This window comes from Bombus bifarius, unplaced genomic scaffold (genome assembly GCF_011952205.1).
Source record: "Bombus bifarius isolate JDL3187 unplaced genomic scaffold, Bbif_JDL3187 scf7180000009218, whole genome shotgun sequence".
Taxonomy (NCBI): domain Eukaryota; kingdom Metazoa; phylum Arthropoda; class Insecta; order Hymenoptera; family Apidae; genus Bombus; species Bombus bifarius.
Window position 1 is genome coordinate 64,322 of NW_022884976.1, and position 24,828 is coordinate 89,149.

A 24,828-nucleotide genomic window follows, 5' to 3' on the forward strand; every position below is an offset into this window, starting at 1 on the left:
CAGCAACTATGCATCATCGGATGTCTGGCGCACGTAAACGCCTGTTCCCTTCCTACCTTGTTTCTCTCTCCTTCCTTTTCTCCAGTTTCTCTCTCGCCAACGGTTATGCTTTATCTTCCACCATCTATCTATTTCCCTCACTAGCTTTGCATCCCATTTTATTTCATCTTCGATCTTCTAGCCCCATTGCGGAAATCCTAAACCGAATCTCTTCATTTCCCAGCATTATCTTTCTTGTTTTCTCTCGTTCCTAACAACTAATTCCTTCTCCGTTACTCGTCCTTCTTTGTCTCTCACTGCTTTACCTCTCTATTTTCCTTTTCTTCTTTTGGTCCTTTTTTCCACGTTATCTGTGCAATTCTATTTTTTTTCTTTTTTTGATATAAATAGTAAATCTTACCTGATCCTGATAATGTCCTGTGGTGACATTTTATAATACTTCGTATTCATCTCCGCTATTTTCTGATCCATACACGATTTGACACCTCTTCAATACCAAAGAAAAAGTTTTAAGTGGATAATAAATTCACGAAGAAAGAGGTTTGTTTTAAGTTGCACAATTAGTTTTAAATTACCTAATAATAAATAAATAATACTGGACAATAATAAATTGTATATCGTAGATATGTATACTCTTTCTAGTTACGGATCGCAGATGTATGATTATTAGCTTTTTGTAGTGCAAATTAATGCAAATACAACGCGGAATTTGCAAATTTGTTGAATTCTTTTCCAACTAATTTTCTATGCAAATATTCTTTATACGTTATAAAGACAAGTATAATATCGTAGCTAAAGGATATTCTATAGTATATTCTCTGCAGTTACTTATGTTGGAAAAATTATGTGACCTGGCAAAAAAATATGAGACCCATAAATGTTTCAAGAATCTGTCTGCCTGCACGTTTATAATTTTATACCTCTAAATCGTTTTCTGCGGAGAAAACAGAAAAGTATTAAAGAACGCGTTAGAATCACATCTGTTGATATTGGCCAATAAATTATAAACAAGGCTACAATATTGTTCTACAATAAATGTAATTAAATTAATTACAATTAAATTTTATCATTTGTTCATTCTATTAAAAAATGTTAAGTATTGCCTTTAACGATTAGTTGTACACTAATGTATACATTTTACTAATTACGCTGTTACAAATCGGCTAAAGTGTTCCGATATTTATGTGTGTATGCGTGACTTTCTGAAGTGCAATCTTATAAGAAAACGTTTTGGCACTTATCCTTTCTATTTTAATGATAGCTGATATCAATAATCACAAATAATATCAAAAATGCAACTGTATGTAACATAATTATGAATATAAACTTCAGGTCATAAAACTTTAATTTTAAAAAATTATAGCGAAATTCAATAGAAGAGTTTAATATCAGATTGTTTAATATTGTACCTATATTATTGCTGTATATAAATGTTATGAATGTTATTAACCAGAAAATTCACTATCATTTCTATGAATATACCATCACTTAATCCAAGAAATTTTAGGATACCGTGCACAGTGTACAGTTTAGTCACGTGTTGACACGGAAGGAAATCACGTCATGAATGAAAATGCATTAGTATTCAGCGACAACGTAATATCTGTCTAAAGTAAATATCTATACAGACAAGTCTCACAAACCTGTATTTTAAATAAATCGAGTAAACAACAACTAGTCTGAACCGCAATGACATCTGACAGAATTTGGTAATCCTTTTCAACACAATGTTTACGAAATTGGTTATTCTATTAAATTTAATATGTAACAGATAATGTAAGAGCGAATGAAGATAGAGAATTGATTAAACTTTGATTTTGTTTGGAAATGATATAAAATTTATTTTAGTACTAGAATTTTACTGATTATTCGCGTGGCTTATGGGGTTCCAAGGTTTCCGATTACCTTTCTTACAAACGACGCCAAACGATAACTTGTAGCAACCTATGCTCACTTAAACTAACTTAAACTTAAATTTATTTTAGAAACGTGTTACGTTTCTTTACCCTCGTAAAATGTATTCAAACGATCGTACGACGGCAAATTTCATACATGCTTCTAGATTTTTGGTTACCGATTTCTTTATTCTTTCATCTTGTGTTAGCAAAATATATAGTACTCCATCGCAATCTCAACTGCTATTTTTAACATATTCACCAATGTGAAATATTAACGATTACTTGCAAATAGATACTATTGTAGATAGATAGACGATATTCACCGTTCCTTTTCAACCAGGTGATCATTTATATGGTCACTTTCGCCTTCAAAACACATGTATCATACAAAATCTCCTTTAATTTTCAACGGATGGTACGTTCATAGATATAATCACGTGCAAATTCGATCAAAAACCAAATATCGATAACGTCATAGCATTTTAACATATGCAGAAAACTACTTTCTTAATTGTTATACAGGGTGGTTGGTAACTGGTGGTACAAGCGGAAAGGGGGTGATTCTACGTGAAAAAAGAAGTCGAAAATATAGAATAAAAATTTTTTTTGTAATTTTTTTTTTTTAATTTTTCCATCGGTACAACGATCTACAGTGAGATCCGTTATAACGAGACGCGATAAAGTGCACGCGTACCGAGCGAAGATTCAAAGTCGATTTTCTCGAAAACAAAGCCTCGAACGAAAAATTTTTATTTTATGTTTTCGACTTCTTTTTTCGCGTAGCATCACCCCCTTTCCGCTTGTACCACCAGTTACCAACCACCCTGTATATTTGCACTCGCGGAAAAAATATTATCGTGAATATGTAGTTTACTTCGAATTATTCATCCTTTTCCTTCTTCACTTTTTCCTGATACTTGTCGTTTGGGAGAAGAACGCTGGAAACTGATAGCGTGATCACCCCGGATGTATTTCATTTACTTTCACTACTTACGTTCCTGTGAAATGTCAAAATTTAGTATTGAATTCAAACATATAATATGCATGCATGCATGCTCTATGTATCTTTGAAACAGATATGTACGTGCATAAGCAATTTAGAACAAAGTAGATAGACATTTTTTGTTTGAAGCCAAATCGTAAGAGGAGTAACGAAAAGGTAATTACCTTTTTATTTCGTATTAATTAAATAACGGAAATAAAATGTATCCTCAAGTAATATTCCCAAATGTTAATATACAGAAATAAACTTTTAAACATTTCCTGCACACTCCTTCTTGACTTTAATTTTACCGGGTTTACAGATTCTTTGGAAATCCTGAAATAAGTAGTCTGCATCTAAATATTATGCAATAGGTATGTAATTGTTTGGGACAGGATACATAAGATATCGTTACAACACATAATATGAACGTGTAAATGTTTGTTTGTAAATTAAATTTTAAAGTTCTGAAAGTTCTGGAATTTTCTGGTTCTGTTATCGATTAAACGCGTATTTGTAGGAGCCTCCGCCTGATATCGTATGTAAAGATTGCGTAAGAAAGATATTTAATTTTTTTAATCTATCTTTAATCTAAGAATAGAACTCTATTGAATGAAACAATGTAAGTAAAACACTTTGTACACATTGCATAACATAAACAAACATGTATAGCTCCATATATTTATATCGGCGGTTTTATAAATTATGCTAAAGACACGAATTAGCATGTCAGCGAACGGTAAATAGTTTCTTTATTTTCTATCGATACAACGTACAACCACTAATTTTACGACCGCTAAATGCGTACAGGATGTGCATCAAAGTTGGAGGGAAACTTTGGGAACGTATAGTAATCATCGAAACAAGCGAGAAAGGTCTTGATAAATATGGATTAAAAAGCATTAGTTTCTGAGTTACGAGGTCAGTTTCTTGTCAGTAAGACACTATCTTTGACTGCATGTGCGCAATATGTCCTCTGTTCATTTAAACACACGCTTTGCCACATTTTCTCATAGAAGCACGCTCACGTTGAAACATTCTCGGCGTTTCTGTTATCTCTTGGCAACAATTTTCGATTCTTTGTACCTTTATACAGTATTATGCACTAGACGTCTCGTAACCCCGAAAGTGGCTTTTTAATGATGTTTGCACGCTTGTTTATGAAGACATTTTTGTTTGATTCGACGATATTTTTATTACATGCTGACAAAGTTCGGTATTGCCGGAGGAATTCCTCAATCTGTCAACTGCGGAGTGTGGCTTAAAAAATCCCTTACGGGGTGCGTAGTTGCAATCAAGCAATGACGAGTATACGCGTCGGACGCAGGGCAATTTATTATAAATTTTACGAAAAAGATAAAGCAAAACGAGGAAGAATTACTTTTTTTCAATAAAAAATTAACAATTCACTGTTGAAAAAGGTATTGCTATTAAAAACTCAAAAATTGCCAAGAAATAACAAAGTAAAATACACGAAACAATTCGTAAAATAGCCGATATACGCGGGAAAGTTCACAAATAGGGAGATGCATGAGGGAAAATAATCAACTCCATTTATAAAAAGCAATAAATTATACGGAGCATAACGGAGTATTTTTTATAAAATACGTAATAGGTTTACTGGAAGTATAAGGGAAATATACCAGTAAATGTAATTTATATTACCTTTTACTAAAATTTTGGGTTTTTATAGTAAATGGTAACTTTTTACTTCGCACGAATGCGAAGTATTCGCATCAAACACGCCGAAATATAGTTTTGGATTGACGTGTATACAGATCGAACGCGGTTAACTGGTTGTGAGGAGAGGTTACTCCTATTGCCAGTGTCACTCTTGACACAATCATAAAGATAAGCTGGCGTATTGGCGTAAAATTCACATATGCAAATAAGATGATATTCTATATATATATATGATATGACCCTAGTTATACTCATATAGTTATATATATATATATATAGGTAGGTTTTGTCTGTACCTATTCCTTTTCGTACTATCATACTAGTTATAGGTATAATCATCTACTTACCAGTACACTACAGATTGGTAGTGTTAGCTTTAAGGAAGCTATTTCTGTGCAGTCGATGAATTCGAATTATAAAACATGTCATTTGCCAGGCTACAATGTCAAATAATCTCTTCATTCGTTCCACTTTGAACTCATTCGTATCCTTGCGGAAGTCGTACTATAGACACACTGGTCGGTATGTGTAACGTTCCAATAGATGTATGCAGCGTGCGCAGCAAGTGCAGGATCGAGCTAGCTGCATATCTCCAGCCTAGGAATTGGAGTGGATGGCGAACGTGGGTACAATAGTTCGCATTGTATTGGATCTCTCCGAGTGATAGGCACTGCCCCTCTGTGTTCCCTGGCGTCTATCTATTTCTGTCTGTCCCGTTCACTCTGTTTCACTCTTCCACGTGGTTCCCTGCCGTCTCCTTCCCACGCCTCGTTGCCTACTGTCGTATCTCATTTTACGAAGGCCTGGAGCGCGCGTTATTATGCGCGTTATGCCAGAGCCTCACTATTCTATCGCCATTGCGGCCAACTGCATCGCATCTGCCCGTTTTGTGCTCTTCCGGTTTCAGCTACGGCATCTGGCCCGCGCACTCTACTACCCACCAACTTTCCAAACCGTACAAACTCGTCGAACGAATCGATCCTTCCTATCCATTTCGATTATTATACGATGAAACTTCATCGTAAAACTTTCTTTGTTTCGTTCGTCGATAACTGCCTGTGAAAGAACTAAACATATTTCTCTGTCTATACATCTCCCGATAGAGAGATTTGCGATCAGTATGAAATCTCCGATTCTCCAACAAATACTATTTTTCCTGCACAAGCGTGTAAACATTTTTGAAACATAAATGTGTCGATATTTCTGAAGCAGTTGATAAATTTGAAGTAACGTTATATTTTTAAAAATATTGAAATTATTATTACTTTGATCGTTTTAGTTTATTTCATCCATGAAATTATTTCGGTTTCGAGATCTGAAGGTGATCTTCGTTTCTTTTTAAATTGAACTATATGTTTCCGTTTAGCCAGATATATAGTCCATTTCGAAGCAACTTTGTTCACATATGTTAAAGTTCATTCGTAGAACGTTCTTGAAATTGTCCCTCATCTCCTGTATTTCGCACGTAATGAGGGGATGACCTTGGGCATCGATACAGTGATTTATTCTATCTCTAAACGCGATAGTGCCAACCTCGCGATAGTTGCTCAAATTATTGCCCTAATGCAAGCTTTCGTATTGCCGCATAAGAAGAGGAAATAGTATTTCCTTGACCAAGATCACCAGACTCGACATCTTTACACTTTTCCTCGTGGGGCTTTATAAAAGAGAAAGTTTATCGGGAAGAGATGTTTATTGTGTATTTTTGATTAACCCATTTCAATTCTCGTTTGTAGGTGAGTATGATTTATGTAGGCAAAGTATGTATGTATCTTAAAAATCTGCAAATTAAGAAAGATAGAAAATATACATAGTTGTAGGATTCGTTAGTAATCCTAGAGGCACATTGACGCATCGTAGTTTAAATTCAGGGTAGCATGCTTCGCATTACAAAACACAGTTGGTGTGTTTCAGTTTCTCGTAGTTTTCAGCCTCGGAAGGTATATAAAGTAGATAGTTGTGCTCCAGTAACGATGCTTCCCAACGTTTAAAGAAATACTGTGTCATAATAGATATTTTGATTAGGAAAGAAAATTAAAATTAAGGTGTGAAACTGAATCCGCTGTATTAAGAACAATTGGACTAATTGTAAGTAGTATTAGCTGGAAACTAGGTGGTATTCTATTTCATCTGTTGCTATTCACCATGTACAACTTAGCAATCTGTGTGCAGCGCGGGAGTGCTTAGTCTAGAAGTTTAATGCATTCCTACGACGTATTATTCTGTAGTGCGTAGTATACGTAACACGCTCTAATTTAATAAAAGATTTTAATAAGAGGCCTACAATGTGTAATCGTTGCGCATGTAAAACTCGCGTCAGCGATATCCGAAACCAGATACTGAATTATACGTAAGAAGAAGGTGTGCTTGAATTCTTTTTTCCAAGTATTGCTACAGTTGATATTATTTTGCTTCGGATTAAATCATTCGTCATCATAAATCATCATAAATTTTTTTCTTAATTCTGAATAACGATAGATAGAAAATACGTACTATTTTATAATATAAGATAGAAACGTGTGATCAGAAACATAAGTTAGATAATTGTGAATAATATGAGTATTAGATATCGTGTAATTATGATTCTTGACTTCTAATTTCAGCTGTGATAATGTCAGGACGGTTCAAGGAAGGATTTGTATCTGCCAGAAAAATCTTCAGACGTATCTCTTGGCATTTATTGTTTCCTTCTCAGGGAGATGTCTGTTGGTCGCGTGCCTTGTTGTTCTAATAATAGCCGTAACGCTATGCACACGAGTCAAAGACCAATTGGTAGAAACCAAACCTATAGGTTCTGCTGGTCTCGAGTAAACGGTTTCGAGAGCGATCGGCACATCTCGGGTTTTGTTTCGACGATTGAACGACTATCGTAGAACCTGGATGAGCTTCATGAGCATACATACACACACATATACGAATATGTAGGTACAAATATACCTATACAGGGTGTCCCATGTAACACTTACCGCGATTTTTCAAACACTTCCGGTGATCTAACGAAAAAGTGCTTGGGAACAAAAGTTGATCGATACTTAGTTATATCGATATAAATTGCAATATAATAGAATAGTTTCCAAAAACTTTGTTTTCCCGTAATTAGTTCATCTTCTTTTTCTTTCAGTAGCATTACATATTTTTGATTTTATAGTGTGGTAGCTCGTCCCGAGAAGAGTTCGATTACTTGGTGGACTGTGGGAAAATTGAAACGTGTAACAATCTTATTTAAAATATATCGAAATAGCTCATACATATACGCGGAAACGAAGAGCAGCCGTTTTCCGAGTCAGTCGAGACCAATAAAATAGACAGAACGAATGACAAAGAGCAAGAGAACAAAGCTATCACCACCGTCACTCGAAGCTGAGTCATCTAAACATTCGAAAACGATGAGTCGTGCAACTAGCGGAAATTGGAATCTTTATATTTTAAAAAAGGATGAATTTTATTACAACACGATACTGTTATTATGACAAATGGAAGAGCTCATTTACCGATGGAAAAATTAGCGATTATGTTGAGTAAATTTCAACTTAAATACTCTTCATCAGTCTTAGGAATAACGAGATGAAATTCCTCGGCTGATCTGCTGTGACCGTTATTATTTAACATAAAGTAGACCGATGGAGTCTGCGGTTGAATCCATCCATTAATCAAAAAGATTTTAGCGCTTCAAAAAGATGTCGCATTTCTCCTTATTAGAAAAAGGTAAACGGGGAGTAATTTAATTTCTTGTCAACCAATCATTCATCGGCTTCCAGCAATGGCTTTAGTTTCGTGCTCATTCGTACTCGTTACTTATTTTACCAATTCGAGTTGAATTCGGGAAAATTCAATTAGAACTTGTCACGAATTCGTTAATATCGATTTCACGGACTTGAAAGGTTCGATATTAACGGGACTTCACCGTACTAACTTTCTGATTTAAACATAAATTTCATTTTCTATTAAAGCATTTACTATTACGTATTTTATACAAACTACGATAGCACGCGTTAAATTAACGTTGCATGGCCGATACTGGCTTGGCTTCTAGTCCTTCTATGTGAAATCATGTCAACAGAAATACCGAATCTTTTATTTGACTTGTACCATGGTGAGAGTTCGACAACAATTTAAGTGACTCGTACGACTTATACGGCGGCTTTAGATGGATTCTTCCGCCTACCTATTAGTTGTAAAGGAAAGTTAATTAGTAACGATGAAAAATATATGGTCCCTTTCTAGAAAGAAAAATCTTCCGAGGTATGAGAACTTTTATCATAGTTCATTGGTTGCACATTAAATGTAATTTTCTCATTAATTACTTTTTTAATCTAGGGGGAGTTAGTACAGAGAAAAGATGGAGAAAAGTTTGTCAATACTTTCTTAATTCTCTCCCGAAGCTTTACTAAAGATGTTTACAATTTACTGTAAATTCATGGCTCTACTATTCGAAAAGATGTTCTTAGGTAATACGATATCTAATATTGAAAAAAAGAAAAAATGTCAGACAAATGTTGTCAGTTAAATAAATGAAACTAATGAAACTTTAATATAAATATATTCTAGCTGCCAGAGAATTCGGAAATGTGTAGCGTTATATTGCTTTATAGGCAGTTTTTTTATGTTTAGAGTATAAAATTTGGCTTCAAATTAGATGTAGCGTTATTAATTTGAATACGTAATTCGACAATAAATTGACGTAAAATTTTTGTTAAAAAACACGTACATCGTGTCAGTGTAATTAAAAAGGACATATTTTTTCGAAACATGTTTTATATGATACCATAAATGTAATTGGAACAGGAGGATCAATTAATTCTTGCCCTATATCTCTTTCATGACTTTTAAAGTATGGTAACTTATCTGATTTTTGTTCTCGTAAAGCTAGTACATGCTTTGAATATATTAAAACAGTTTAATTAAAATTATTAAAACAGTAAGAATTTATAAAAATTAATGACAGAAAATTGTCCTTACTTTATCGTAATAACTTCCTTTGCATGATATTTTTTATGAAGTAATCGAAGAAACTATTATATTTCTAGATACTTTTATATAAAAATAAAGATTTTCATCGACAATGATCATGAATAGTACACATTTTACAAATTTTCTACTCTTCTAAATATACTTTCTGACAAACGTTGCAGGTTTTATTACAATATCTGTTTTCGAACTTACGTATTTTTACGTCCACGATAAATTCGAAATTAAGAATAAAATGCAAGATAAAATTTGAATTTTAAAGAGAGTTATTATACTAGAAAATAATAAAAACTACAAAATGTGTAATTATTGGATATGTTCGTTGTAGAAATTAGTAGAAATTGTATGTTGCATTTGTAGATATTAATATCGATAAGTGTAGTTTTTACTGATGGCCTCGTGCGAACTATCAGTCCACTTGGGAATTAGAAAGCATGACCGACATAACTCCATGATAGTGAAATTCTATCGGTAGAAGGTATCGTGAAAAATGGAATTATCCGGAAACCATGCTAGCTGGCAAATGGAAAGGGAGTTAAGCGGCCTTCGTCCAGCAAATAATTGATGCACGTCAATTAGATTTGTCAGGGTGATCGTTGCAATGAAATTAACAGGAACACCAGCCATAGACACGTACATGTACAATGTACATACTGGTGATAGATATATACATGCAGACTGTTTTACGTACAAGGTGTATTTCGAATCAGTTGATACTGAATTCGATATGTTTGTTAGACAAGCTTCTAATAAGCTTTTAGGATATACAATATACTTATTTCAATGTGGAGTAATACCCCACCCATTTCTCCCATATATTTTCAATATATTGAAAAGGGCCACATAATAAGTAAACTATCGCAAAAAAAGTGTCGCAAATAATTCCAAGTACTTTTAATTCTACCTTAAAACCACCAAAACCTAACGTTAATCTAGCATAAACTGCATGAAATTATTAGAAAGTAATCGAAATAAAACTAGAAATAAATCTAACCCTGAACCAAACATCATGATGAATTCTTTGTTATTTGATTATTTTATTAATAAACCTTAAATTAAATTTCTCTATTTACTTGTTACTACCTACCTTCTACTTAATTTACGTCTATATAGTTATTTTTAGGCTTGGTTTAGATTTAGCATTAATAATATGGAAATTGAATTAAATAGTCCTTATCTATACTTCTATACCAACTTGTAAATCTTACACTAAATTTGAAGTTTTGGCACGGTTAAGTATTAGAGGTAAGTATAAAATTTCATCAAACGAGTCATATGTTTCGATTGTGGAGTTAAAAGAAAAGAACGAGTCGGTTGTCTTGATACTTATGGGAAAAAATTGTAACTATTATACGATAACAGTAAATGTAAAATATATATAATAATATAATGAATAAAATAGAAATATAGATTATACGTTTTTATTTCTTAAAAAACAATTTCACTTTTTCGCTTTATAAACCAACAAGTAATAGCGATCTTTATTTTACGAGTTCGTATTCAGTGCAGAAATTTTACATATTTTTCTGTTTCGGGAATGTTTCGTATTCATTCGTGCTTCCATACTCTTATATACAATTAGTAATTAAAACCTGCACCGTGTTTCGTACTATGTATATATTTAACATTGGAAATTGAAACGGCTAGATATATGTTTGTTTTCCTATTAATAATAGAGTTTCGAAATTTCTTGACACTACATAGTATCCATCTCAATTACAAATAAATAAATCAGGATAGTAGTATTATAAAATCGAATACGTGATAATACAAAAATAAATATGCGTCCATTACAAAGCTATATAGGGTTGATGATAAAATGGAACGAAGACATTGAAATTCATACGTTTAGCGAGAGAACTCGTAAAAATTGTTGAGTTATTTAAATAGGTCAACGAAAATTTATGGAACACCCTGTGTAGACGTACACACATAGCCATGTAGATAGGTGGTCTCACCGTAGAGTCGGTGGCGTGAAATTTAAATTTTTCCAATACCGGATACCACTAATTCCGTTGATCCGGTAAAACTGCTAGAAATTCCTATCGCACTTTCTCGTTAACGAAGATAACGCGATCGTTCTGACTGCTCCGCTAAGAGAACGGCCAATTATCGGTCTACTTATCGATGATAGCCTCCACATCGCGTTAATCCTCTTCTTCTTTTTAGTTCTCAATCCCTTTCATTCATCAAAGAATCGAAAGACTTTGTTCTGTTACTGTTCGTTGAAAGTATAGTGCAAAGAAACCAAAAGTACTCTTGCAAAGTTGAACTCGCGTGAAATATCATTGAAGCAGGTTATTTTTTTACTTCACTTTAAAGCGCAAAGATTCGTTAAATGATGCATGAATGAGCTACAGGAGTCTGAATAATCAAGAGTTACGTTACAAAATATCATCTATATACATTTTTCATATTAGAACAATTTCATCGGTTAAACAGTCTGTGATTTAGCAGTAGGAATTAGTAAAGTAATTTCATTCGTTGCTTAGTGACAAAATGAAAAAGCATGTCATGTTCTATCCTTTTCTGTACAATAATATTAATGTTTCACTTTATTTCGGTTTGTATTTCTGTAATTTGGAAGCGACACTTTAATATCCAAATTAGGATAAGAGTGGCGAATAGCGCGTTACAGATAAGAAATATCTTTCTCCACCTCCGTTCTTGAAACTTCTCCAGAAAACACTGAGGAAACAGAAGAGTCTCTTAGTTTAAATGTCCCTTACCAAAAGCGATGTAGGAGACGCAGCTGCGATTGAGTCGACCATCATGAGGACCGGAGAGCGCCGTTCGCCAGAAATTTTCAAGGAATTCACTTTCTTCTATATGTAAACGCATGTGGTAAAAAATAAACTCCTGATCTAGGCCGTCATAATATTTTCGGACCTTCATGGTGTATAGGCAACCGAGGAATCGCGACCCTCGGACACAACGTCACGAGAAGTGACTATGTAACTTGGTCGCGTTTGTTAAGAAACGGTATAGTGAGATCGGGTTGAAGTTTCCCTCCTAGTCAATAATTAACTTTACGGGATAATCCGCGATCGGCTTCAATTCTGTTCGGCATTGCTTCCACACTGGTCTTAGCCCCGGCCCATTGACAGAGCGTCAAAATCGAGCAACCAAACTATAAGCCAACACATTGATACACTCATTTATTCGCGACAAATACACCTGTAACAACCTTTTCATTACAATATATTGCTATTATTTTTATATTATTTTTATATATTATTTTTATATATTATTATATATTTGAGTTGAATTATTTAAACGCTAACATTCAAGCCTATTATGCTCGTTCCGCGTCTTAGCATCCAAAAGAAATTTTTGCAACCAAGTGGCTGCCCGATTTTGTATCGGGTCCATCCATGGAAACCAAACCCCTCCTGCGGCTCTCTGATTTCGCGTCAGCTTCGTTTCTTTCTGCTTTAAACTCCTGACGGCTTGCCGACTTCGCTTCAGGTCCGTTCATGAAGTTTTAACCTCCTGCGGCTTCCTGACCTAACGCCAGGTTCACCCGCATGAGTATCTATCCTAGAGGTTATCTGACTTCGTATCAGGTTCGTTCTCGTAAACAATAATCCCCGCCCTTCTCTCACGCTGCTCGGACGCTGCTCCCGTCACAAACGTATGCTTGTAACGACACTACTAAAGTGCACACGTATGTCTGATGTATCCGGATTGGTAAGCAAAATATGGTCTACAATTTATTCACGGATTATGTTGGACAGGTACATTTTATATATTCAAATAGGCGATTAAATAAAACACTTAGTTGAATGCGTGTGTGTATACAGAAGTTGCGTATTTAGTACATATATTTCGAGTAATTCGAAAAATTGATTCATAATTTAGTTGCGATATTAATCAATTCTCTTCGTATAATTTTTCCCGATGTTGTTTTGGGTATATACTCGACAAATTTTACACCGCCTCTCAGCCATTTTTGTGGTGACAGATTTTCTGCAAGGTTCATAACAAAAAAAAAAAAAAAAAAAATTAATTTAAATACATAATTAATCGATAAATGAAAGAAACTACAATTAATATATACATAATTAATTTGACAGTTTCAGCAGTTTGTCAGATATTTATAAAACATGTGTACACTGAATTTTTCTCCTTTGTATTTTATCTGTTTTTCATTATTCTATTTAAAGCTCATAGTAGTTATTTCACAAAAAAGAAAAGAACAATCTGCAAAGGTGCGTTCTATTATTTGGGTGATGTCACTGTCACTGTTTACAAATAGCAAGTTAGATAGAAACCGCCCTTAGCAATTATCGTCAGCAAACATAACGTTAATACGATCAAATCGTATTCGAAGCTTAGTGTCTTTTACGTATGTGACTAATTTCAAAATTGATTCCCTCGAAACGGCAGTCTCGGACGAAAAAATTGTATTGCAAAATTTATCTTACTTTTTCGCATAGAATTAGCTTAAGCAAATTGTTATCTATTAACTTATTTTATTGTATTATTTATTAGTTAATTCATTTAATTGTTACATGTATAAGCATGACGATAAAACTTTAATGTAAATATGAAACTTATGAAACTTGAAAATTTCATTATACAAAAATTATTACGCCCAGAATAATTGTTTTCGGTTAATTAGTTGACCGACCTTTGATCGTTATATTTTTTAAGTAATATCATTACGTATGGAGCGTAATACAACGTTTTGAAAATGCTATCGAGATTCTACTGACAAAACTATTTATCTCGTTAAAATTTCTTTTAACGAGAAGCGGTTCTCTTGCATGTTGCATGTAGAACCGTAAAACCGGTAAAATTGACGGTTGTTGTTTACGGGATGTCCTTTGTGCGCTTAATGATAACGACGAATCTGTACATAAACAATAAGAAGAGAAACAATCTTACCATTAGCGAAATCCGCGATTTCTTTCGCCGATATAGTTTTCTCAGGTTGTCTGACTACCAGAGCCATTGGTATCTCTCCGCTGAGTTTGTCCGGTTTACCCACGACTGCTACATCCTTAACGCTTGGATGCGACAATATTACTGCTTCGATCTCAGATGGTGAAACTTGAAAACCTTTATATTTAATAATTTCTTTTATACGTCCTGTAATGTATAGCGATCCTTCTTCATCAAAATATCCTAGATCGCCAGTGTGTAACCAATTCTCCTTATCGATTGTTTCTGCAGTGGTTTTAGGGTTTTTAAAATATCCCAACATTACTTGATCACCTGTGAAACAAACTTCCCCAATTTTTCTTGCGACCAGGGTCTCGCCCGTTTCTACATTTACCACTTTGCACTTAAAGCCAGGCAGTATTGGACCTATGGAGTTATCATTGCTCGTCCTATCGCTCATGTTTGATAGTATTGATAATTCCGTCATACCGTAACCATTTCGAATAGCTTTCAGTTTTGTACGTTGCTTCACTTCGTCTGCTACCTGAAAGAGATACGTATCGAATATATTTTCCTCTATGAAGGGTGCTTTTATTGAAACTTGTTGACACATTTGTCGTTAACTATCACGTTAGATTAAATTAATATATTGTCGTGAGGAATCCAATATCCTTTCAAATTTTATTAGTAACCGATATCTCATCCACCTCACGACCGACTTTTACGATTTTTGAATAAGCTGTAGAAATTAACGTTTCAAGCCGCTTTTTCCTACGCGTGTAACCGCCGCTCGTTCTTAGTTTTCGAGGTGTTAGCAAAGAGCTGTCGACAAAACGTACATATATATTGCGAATTCTGCCTATAATTGTGCGCCGTAACGATGTATGTGTCAAGGTTGATTGCTGAAAGCAACCCTAATTCTTAGATTTTTTTAATATATAATTTATATGCAGATAAGAATTTGATCTGGGTTTGGCGTCGTTTAAACCCGATCGCCGTGCTGTAGATCGACCGGTAATCAAAACTGACGAATATTCTGCTACGGACGCACAACTGACATAGACGGAATTCAATGGGAACAGAGGAAAAACGTTTAATTTCTACAAAGTATGTAAAAATCATTGAAATCGGCGATGGGGTAACACATCGATTGTTTCGCCAATTATAAATAGGAATGTCGATCTGTATCGTTAATGTTTTTGGTTAATTCTGCACATCGAGAGAAGGAAGATGTACAAAGAGGAATTTACTTTTGTACCTTAATATCGAGCGCATAGGCTTCTGCATGTTGCGAATAATCTTCTCAATTTTAATATGTTTGGACGAAAAACTTACATCCGGCGGAAGCGGTGCCGCACCGGAAACGATCTCTCTCACGCTGCTGAAATCGCAATTTGGCACCATTGGATGTTTCGCAAGACCAACTAAAACTGGAGGGACCAATGGTATATGCGTAATTCTGTATTTTTCTACGGAACTGAGTAACGTTTCTAACTCGAAATTTCGCATTATGTACACAGCTGCACCGCAACTTATTGCCGTATTCATCATTCCGAACGCATAACCGTGAAATAATGGCAAGAAAACTAGTATTCGGTCTCCACGTCGAATATCCATTGATCCTGGGGCACTTCGATTAAGAACAAAATGCAATTGAATCGAATATTTATAATTTCAACTAGAATGATAAGAGTTAAGAAGCACAACAATAGAGAAAATATTATATAGTTGATTTGAATAAAGAATGGTTTGTTAATCATATAAAACGAATAATATATATTTAAATTTAGCATAAATAAAAAATAAATCACGAAATATATGTGTGGTCCGAGATCAACCGGATACATTGTGTATATTAATTTAATATCTTTACCTTAGAGTTTGGATGAAAAGTAACAAATTTCGATGAGACAACATTACTCCTTTTGGAAGGCCTGTTGTACCGCTAGAACATAAAATAGCTGCCATTCTTTTCCTGTTATTATCTATCTGCACCGGTGAAGACGCATAGGGATCCGTGATACTTTGATATTTTTCCAAAACCTTGTCTAAGGTTATTATATTTCCATCAAGAGGCTCATCATCCAATTCGATTAATTTCATATTCCAGCTTACAGTAGATGCAATTTTCGCCAAAATGTTTTCAGTGCGTCGCGATACAAACAACACCCGTGGCTGATAAATTTCCAGCATGTGCGTAAATTCTCCTACGTGAAAAATTGCATTAGATATGATTAAATAACGCATATGCTGCATCGCGTAACTTAACCACTCCGAGTAACAAGGTGACAGTTTTACAAAAGATCTAGAAATATTCGAAAAGCCTTACAAAAGCTTTTTCCGATATCCGTCTCCGCAAGGAGAGGCTGAAACAACTTTCTTTGAAATAACATATTTTTCGTAGAATGTTTACTCTCAGAAGATATTCGGAGTAGTTAAATACAATTTAATCGTATACGATTAAAAATTAGTATTGTTTGTATCTCTAAAAGGTGACGGAGTAACGAATATTGAGAATATAAGTGATTATTAATTTCCGCACCTATATACACAATATTTAACAATTTAATATTAACAATTATTGTTTACACTACATTATAAAAATTGGTGTTAGAGTAAGTACTGTTTCTAGACTTTTATTGTTAATTCTGCAAATGTAATGTAAATAAATTTAGTCTTTAATTAAAGTATCTAATTTATGATCTCTGTTTCTAGTAGTTGTAAAATTCTATAATAAAGTCGAGGCTCGATTTCATTAACTTATATATGGCATAATCAGTGGAGTTATCAGAAACATGCAAGTTTCCAAAAAAGAAGAGCAAATTTTTCTTTCTACTTTTTACGTTCTGCCTTCGTTAAACTTCTATAATATTAAACACGCACGTACTTTTAATTAAATTAATTTCTTTGTTATTATAAAATAATTCGTAAAAGCTGCTTGCAGAATATCTTACTTTCTGTATATGCTGGATTCAACGGTGCAAATGTAGCTCCGATAAATAACGTGCTACATATCGATACCACGTAATGTGGATGGTTTTCAGCTGCAACGGAGATTCTGTCTTCCACCTTGATTCCATAATTTCTCAAAGCAACAGATAATATTGTGCTTTTTTCGAGAATATCCTTGCATGTGTAGTGTTTACCAGTTTGAATATCTACCTGATATAGTAACATGCAAGTATTACAATATAAAACATAGTAATCAAAATGAATCATTTGTATTGTCGTTTCTTGCTCTGTTTATATAAAAAAATCTATTTTGTTCAAATTGAGACTGTTGATTACTCTGACAATGTACATGCTAATACAACCATCTGTAATCGCAATATGCGGGTCGCTTATCTAGGACGAAACGTACCAGGTCGTTAATTGTTCGTTGCAACGGTAGTGTCAAGTATTCCATCCGTAAGAAAAGCTTATTTTCTGACGAAAATTACAAGGACTGTAATGTCTAATTCAAAATCAGTACAATCACGAGTCTACCTCAGCTTTTTAATTTTCAATAAAATCTCTAATATGGACGTCAGGAAATGATAAAACGAATGACCTGCGACTGATTTGCTTCACTGCATCTTGTATCAATTTATATTTTGTCTCGTTTATATTCTGCGGCAATCGTTCTTGTTTCTCACAGCTCAGCCATTCTGTAACGATGAACCGTTCTAACATTCGCAGTGTTTCAGTGTAAACTGTTTGATTGTTCCGATTTAAAATGATGGAGCTGTAAAGGAGCATATCCGGCATTGCTTCCTCTTTGGTTTTAATTTCGAAGGAGGTGGCAGTAAAAACTAAACGGTTTATTGAAGCTCATGCTGAGGGTGTTGTATCGAATACCCGGATGGAATATAATTAAACGATATACCCGATAAATTTCAGAGTCAAAATGAAATATACCTTTTAAGCGGCACTACAGGTTATACGCTTGGGCGGTTTATAGTTTATTGTCGTAATACAGCAGGAATGTGGACGATACACGACGATATTAGCCGAAAATTGTGTGTAATTAAAAATCCCTAGGCGGTTAAAGTACATTCAACCACAATAACATTTATAGAAATATAAAAATTGTATTGAAAATACAATTAGATGGCGTATTAATGAGATAATAGTAATAAGGTAGCACATATATCGAGCAGTATGTGTTATGCATTTTATGTTACATGCCCCTGTTTTTACGTTTGTTGTAAAGGAACGAATATTATTATTTTTTATCGTGTGTTCACTGAGTCAAATGCTGCAACGATTGTTCGCAAAAATTTCCAAGTTTTTCTGTATTATTCCGTTTATATTCCTTTAGTTTGATCAACGTGACGTTGTTCGGCCTTCTTGTAATTAAATATGTAGTGTGATACGCTATACCGAAATTATCACATTATTGAACATTTGGCGATAATATTTGTTGATAATATTTGTTGTAGACAAATGAAAATTGTGGCTGGGCAAACGCGGACAAGATGCGAATAAACGGATGCAGTTTAGTGTTTGTAAAAATTCCCTCTTTCTCTCCTAATCGAGATTCTACTGTGTACGTACAATTTAGCGTATTATTGCCGCGATCATATTTTATTTTTTTATTTCAAAGCTTGCGATTCCGAACATTATGTTTTCTCCGTAATCGTTTCAAGTGTGATAGCTAACTGACGTATACAGGTTGTGTAAAAAGGTGTCCGATACTCAAAGGGCTTATAGTGCCAACCGGGAGAAATAAATATCGACATAGTTCTAAAAGTAGCCCTTTCGATGTAAAGTCAATTTTTATTTTTTAGCGTTCGATATCTTGAGTGAGCCTCCTCGCAATGTATCGAATATCGTCGGTAGGATCGAAATAACATAATCACGAATTTCGTAGGTCAAATTCGAAGGGTGCTGTGTATTTGTTATTTCCACTTTAGAATAGTAAAGGGACATTGTTAACCACATAAATAATCTTTGTTGATATTAGTAATAACTTTGCTGAGTGGAGGATAGTTCACCCAGGCTTTAGAGATAAGCTTGTAATAATAAACATACATCGTTATCGTACAAGGATCGTGCATGTCATTTCTCGCATCATTCCCGCCTTCCATTCGCACTCAACAACTGGCGTTAACTGGATTTAATTTACGGATTCCAACTAAACTCTAGGAGAAACGGAAAATACGCACGAAAACGCGACCAACGCTAGAAAGATCAGCACGATCCACGACTAAAATCATCAACGCGCTTCTGATATGCAGGCGCTGGAAAACCGACCTTTGGTCCTTCAACTGCCAAGACTGCTTCGCATTCTGATTTTTCTTCATTCAACTGTGAGCATGCACGATAGTTTGGTTAACCCCAAAAAAATAATTAGAAAAAGTTTCACAGGTATCGGTTGGTCGTCGGAATGAACAAGACGACCTTAACCAAGCTTGCTGGTGCCCGAATAGTAAAAAGAACTAAATTCTCATTTTCAAGTATTACAATCGTTTTTGATGTATCGTGTATGTGTCTCGTACATATTCCCTAACATAATGTACCTCGAGAATTTTCAACAATAATTCGTTAGAATTATGGATGAGCTCTAGTTATTGGTATTAATAGCATAATTAGTATTATAAAGTATTTGTTCCTTTTAATATATTCTATGTTCTACGACTCTTCGCTAGTAACGAGACACGTGTCTTTCTTTCGTTTTGAAGTGAAATCATCTCTAAATCAACAAGGAGACTGAATTTTAGTAGGTAAGTGCGTAGTTGTAAACATTTCTCTTCTTCTAAACACTCGCATCTAAATTTAAGTGGATTTTGCAGCAAAATTATAATCAATTCAACGTTTTCATTGCCTTATTTATTACAATACATTCTTTATAATTCAAGTTGACAGTAAACAAAATCCTGAATACACAGATTCAGTGAGTTAGTAATCGACGGTCATTGAATCTTTCGGCATCGATGTCGATCAAGATTCAAAGCGAATGTCGAAGAGCGAAAACGGAAGAAACAGAAACGTAAATGTACGTGTTCATGATATAAATTTGGATGCTCTGAACGTTAACCCATCAGAACGCATTTATTGTCTACAGCAATGTGAAACACGGGACATTTCAACTGGCGATCAACGTTTTCTAACAATATTTTGATCCCTGCGCCTATTATCGGCAGATGATCCTCGATCGATTCGGAACTCGATAAAGTAACCGGCAGGTGGGCGAGAAGGATCGCAAAGAGAACACTGCTGACAAATGTTGCACTTATCAACCGGTTCTTCATGGTGCTTTTTAAAAGTTGATTTATCTGTTGAAAGTAATTCTTTGTTTTCTTTAGCATTAACTATATTCGAATCGATAATTACAACAGTTTTTATCCTACTAGAATGTATCTATAAAATTAGGAAGTAATATAAACAAGTTAATTTCAATTAGATTTTAGTCCTTTTAGTCAATTAGATTTAGTTCCTTAGAAATCCAAGTGTAATACTATTTGCTATTATCAAAAAAAAACAAAACGATATTTTCGAAAATAGGAGTTCTATAAATAAAGAAAGTAGAGATTTCACAATGACTCGACTATTGAGCAAGAATAAATTCTGTGCATCTGTTCGAATTTATTTGAATAATGACAGAATTAAAACCAATGATATTAATGACCAAATTTATACCTACCGATTGCTGAGAGAAGCGGATATTTCGCGTATACTCATATTCGTATCAACTGAAACTTGCAATTTGGAGTAACTGCGCGACTGTACACGAATCTCTATATATAGGCGGCTTTCGAACACGTAAAGTCCAAACTACGCGATACAATAGCCGATAAACAATTTTTCAATTAACGAGAGAACGAGAGTTATGAATTCGCGATGACCTTAATCGTTTCCTTGCAATAAGCAGCTGCTCGCACGTTAATATTCGCACTTCCTTTAAAACGGAACAACTTTTCGTCAACGGTTAACAGCGCTAACAGAGCTACAAATTATTGAAAACGGTAAAAATTGTAGTTTTTCACAACATTTCTAAAACTGTAATGAATCTAAAAGATTGTTGCATCTTTCGATGCCTGTCTTTTCCTTCCGCATCGAACCAATCTCGATTAAATTTTTAGCACGCATACATGTAATTGACATAAACCTACAGAGCGCATTGTTCAAACTTTCATTACAGAGTCAGATAAAAAATTATAAAGTGCGACCTTCGCTACACTTTTTGCGATTCCAACCAATTGCAATTTGTTCACACGTGTTTTTACGCGTCATCGAGTAAATTAATTTGTCTTACTTCTCAAAGAAACTCAAGTAGCTTAGTTTCATTTTCAAAAAGTTATTCCGCTGTAAAGAGTATCCGAATATTAATGCGAGCCATTGTATGTTTACGCAACTTGTTACATTTCCTCCGAATAAAGAAGTCGCAAATTCTGAAAATTCATGGCGCTTTCTGGAATTTGATTTAACTGCAAATCTGTGTATTATTATGCGTATAGAGAAAAATTATTCACTGACCCTGACAACATCTTTCAAGCTCGTTAAAATCGGTCGAATGTCCCCTATTCTAAATGGTTATCAAAGAAGCTATTGTAGATATTGAGATTTATCTATAACATAAGATAAACGGATGTTATCCGTTTATCGATTGTTAATAAATGATGATAACTGTTACGTCGCGTAACACTCTACCTAGCCCAGGCCACACACCGCGGGCAAGATGGCAACCAGATGTCTTCGAATACTCACCGCGTACCCTCAATAGTTTCAAGTACCTTCCATAAATCTCAGGAATTTCCTAGTCGAGGTCTTTCAAACTGAACAAACGTCTGTTTCCGAAACATTTCTAAAGACCTTTGTCTACTACGGCTTGACAAGGGAAAGTTAGTTTTTCTCACGTATGATGCAACTTTCCTCCCACTAACCACTTTCTCTCGAGGGCGGTTAAGACCCTTCGTTGAACCAGTTAACAACGAAGACTATTTCCCTCACTCTCTTAGCCAAAATCGTCACCAACAAATCCGATGGTCCCGTGCGCTAAACACACCCATCCTTAGCTTTCCTCCGCCATAGCATCGTCTCCGAACATCACTGATTTTACATCCTTCGAACGGTCAACATCGTTCGACCGGGTTTGCACCCGAAGATCAGTCAGTCTCAATCAAGCATCTCGTCAAGCAGTCAAAAATTCGAATACAGTGAGTCGACAAATCCATCAGTATACGCGATAATCCGTCTAGAGACTCAGGTCGCACTCATTCGTAGTCATCTCATAGCAAATATTCATTTTGTGTTACACCGAAGTTGTTGGTTTGTGAAAATATATAATAACCTGTTAGCAGCAGCGTTATCTTTCATTTAACTACCCTTATTATCCCAAAAGAAATAAGGGATCGAACGATTCGCGGCGTCGATTAGCAAATCGTAACGGGAATTTACGACTCCCGTTGGCGCGCTTCTTCGAGATCGTGTCTCCCCGCGAACGTGCGAAAACAATAACTAATTTGCTAAACACGCGTTTCGTGAAAAACGCGTGTGACGTTTTGCATTTTCCTTCAACATAATATGTACTATATAGCATTCGTTATAATTGTAATTTTGTCAAAGTTGGATGAAAAAATTAAAGAACGCACTTTTAAGGCGTAATGCCGCTTGAGCTAAGCTTCTACAAACGGCGGCAGTGGCTTATGCATCATATCTGCGCTTGAAGGGTTTGCAAAAGCACGCATGGACGGAAACACTCGTAGAATTAAACGGTGTTCTGTAGAAACAATCTTTATCTTACTTGCACAATCTGATCAGCATTAGAATGTAGACAATTGAACAAATGTTGTCCCAGAGATATGTTTGGTACTTCTGTTATTGGTGGACCATGAAGTATATTATTTTGTATCTCCATTTTGTTTCAGATGAAGCTACCTGTAACGATAAAAATGCAAATGAATAACGGCAATTACTAAATTCCAGTTCCTGCTAAATGGAATGGCGCAGATATTGCTTATTTCATTATGAAGTGATTTCATTTTAATTGCGTATTTTTACTTTCACTAAGAAGAAAAAGCCTACAATATTTTAGTTAGTTTAGCAAGAAAAACGTAAAGTGTATTATTAAGATATATTATTTATTGCACGATATATAATGTTTATACATCGCCTCAAACGATAGATGAGATTTTTCTTTAAAATTTTCCACAGCAGTTTTAAATGCATATCTTGTTATAGATTTGACTAAGGCACGTATATACGTACATATACATGTGTATAGAGAATGGTCGACACAATTGTTTCAGATTATAACTCCATTACCGGTGTGGTTAGAGAAAAGTATCAAAGGAGAAAGATGAATGGTTCAAAGCGTACTACGTCCGTAAAGCCATGTTTCCTCACAAGTGTAATGACGTATGTGCTATCAACAACTGCATTATTTTTTGAAATGTAAGTGCATACCTTTTCACATCGATAGATTCTTCTCGCCATTCTACGTAAAAGAGTATTGGTATAATGGTAAAAAGTATCGTAAGTAAGAAGTATTTAAAATAATCGTAGAAGCAAACGTAAAAAAGTGATTAGTTATCGGGACATTTGAAACAAATATCTTTATCGAAGACGATGCTCAAAAATTTCGTAATTGTCGATATTGATGCGTGTACTCCTACCAAAAAGCAGATACGTATTTCTTTGTTCAAAAGATAGGATTTCGATAAATCCTCTAAATTCTGGAGAGAATCTGAAAGAACGGATAATACTGCAAGGCATTAGGTGCAACAGGTCGGAGATCGTCTTGACTCATTGTTCATTTTGACAAGAACGGACATAATTTTTCGAAATGTTTATACATTGTAATAGAGAAGCGTTTAAGCATTTTCTTCGATAAAAATATTTTTTCTTTAATATCTCGAAACCTAATAACCTTTTCATCATTATACCCTCGATGCTTTTCGAAAGAAAAGCATGTATTACTATTTCAGAAAATAATGTAGTTGTTGACTGCGCATGCATCATTACACTTCTAAAAAAGTACCTTAATTTTACAAATGTAGTACTTTTCAAATCATTCACCTTTCTCCTTTGACATTTTTTCCGTAACTGTACAGGTAACGGATTTATGAAACAATTATGTGAACCATTCTATATATTTCTTACTGTAATTATCGTTACTATCATCTTTTTGCGTCTGAATAGAGAAAACGATTTATGACGGCCGTGTTGATATATCTTTGACTAGGATTTTCGGAAATGTAAGGAGCATGTATATGAACATAGTTTGAAATTATTTCATATAGGTTTGAGACTACTTATTCACGAGACATTGGAATTTGCAATATAATTGATTATTGAGTCAATACCAAGTGACGAAATGATATTTTACATTACATAAATAGTGGACTATAATACCGTTTACCATTTTCCATTTTTTTTTTATTAACATTCATGCTTTTGGCATCAACCTAAAACCAACTAAGTTTAGTC

The 24,828-nt window shown here is 34.5% G+C and overlaps 1 protein-coding gene and 1 long non-coding RNA gene across 2 annotated transcripts; both read right to left on the reverse strand.

Annotated features, from left to right (window-relative positions):
- Positions 1-2,734: 2,734 nt before the first annotated feature.
- LOC117214608 lies at positions 2,735-5,539 on the reverse strand. Its single transcript, XR_004488904.1, has 3 exons — positions 4,911-5,539; positions 3,066-3,216; positions 2,735-2,896 (listed from the first exon to the last, which is right to left on the reverse strand). It is a non-coding gene; the product is annotated as an uncharacterized LOC117214608 (long non-coding RNA).
- Positions 5,540-13,351: 7,812 nt separating this feature from the next.
- On the reverse strand, positions 13,352-23,276 carry LOC117214606 (4-coumarate--CoA ligase 1-like). The gene is made up of 6 exons (XM_033460810.1): positions 23,144-23,276; positions 17,373-17,580; positions 16,292-16,625; positions 15,754-16,048; positions 14,422-14,962; positions 13,352-13,500 (listed from the first exon to the last, which is right to left on the reverse strand). The coding sequence occupies exons 1-6, from the start codon at positions 23,255-23,257 to the stop codon at positions 13,382-13,384; spliced, it is 1,611 nt and encodes a 536-aa protein (XP_033316701.1). The 5' UTR covers positions 23,258-23,276; the 3' UTR covers positions 13,352-13,381.
- Between the last annotated feature and the right edge of the window lie 1,552 nt (positions 23,277-24,828).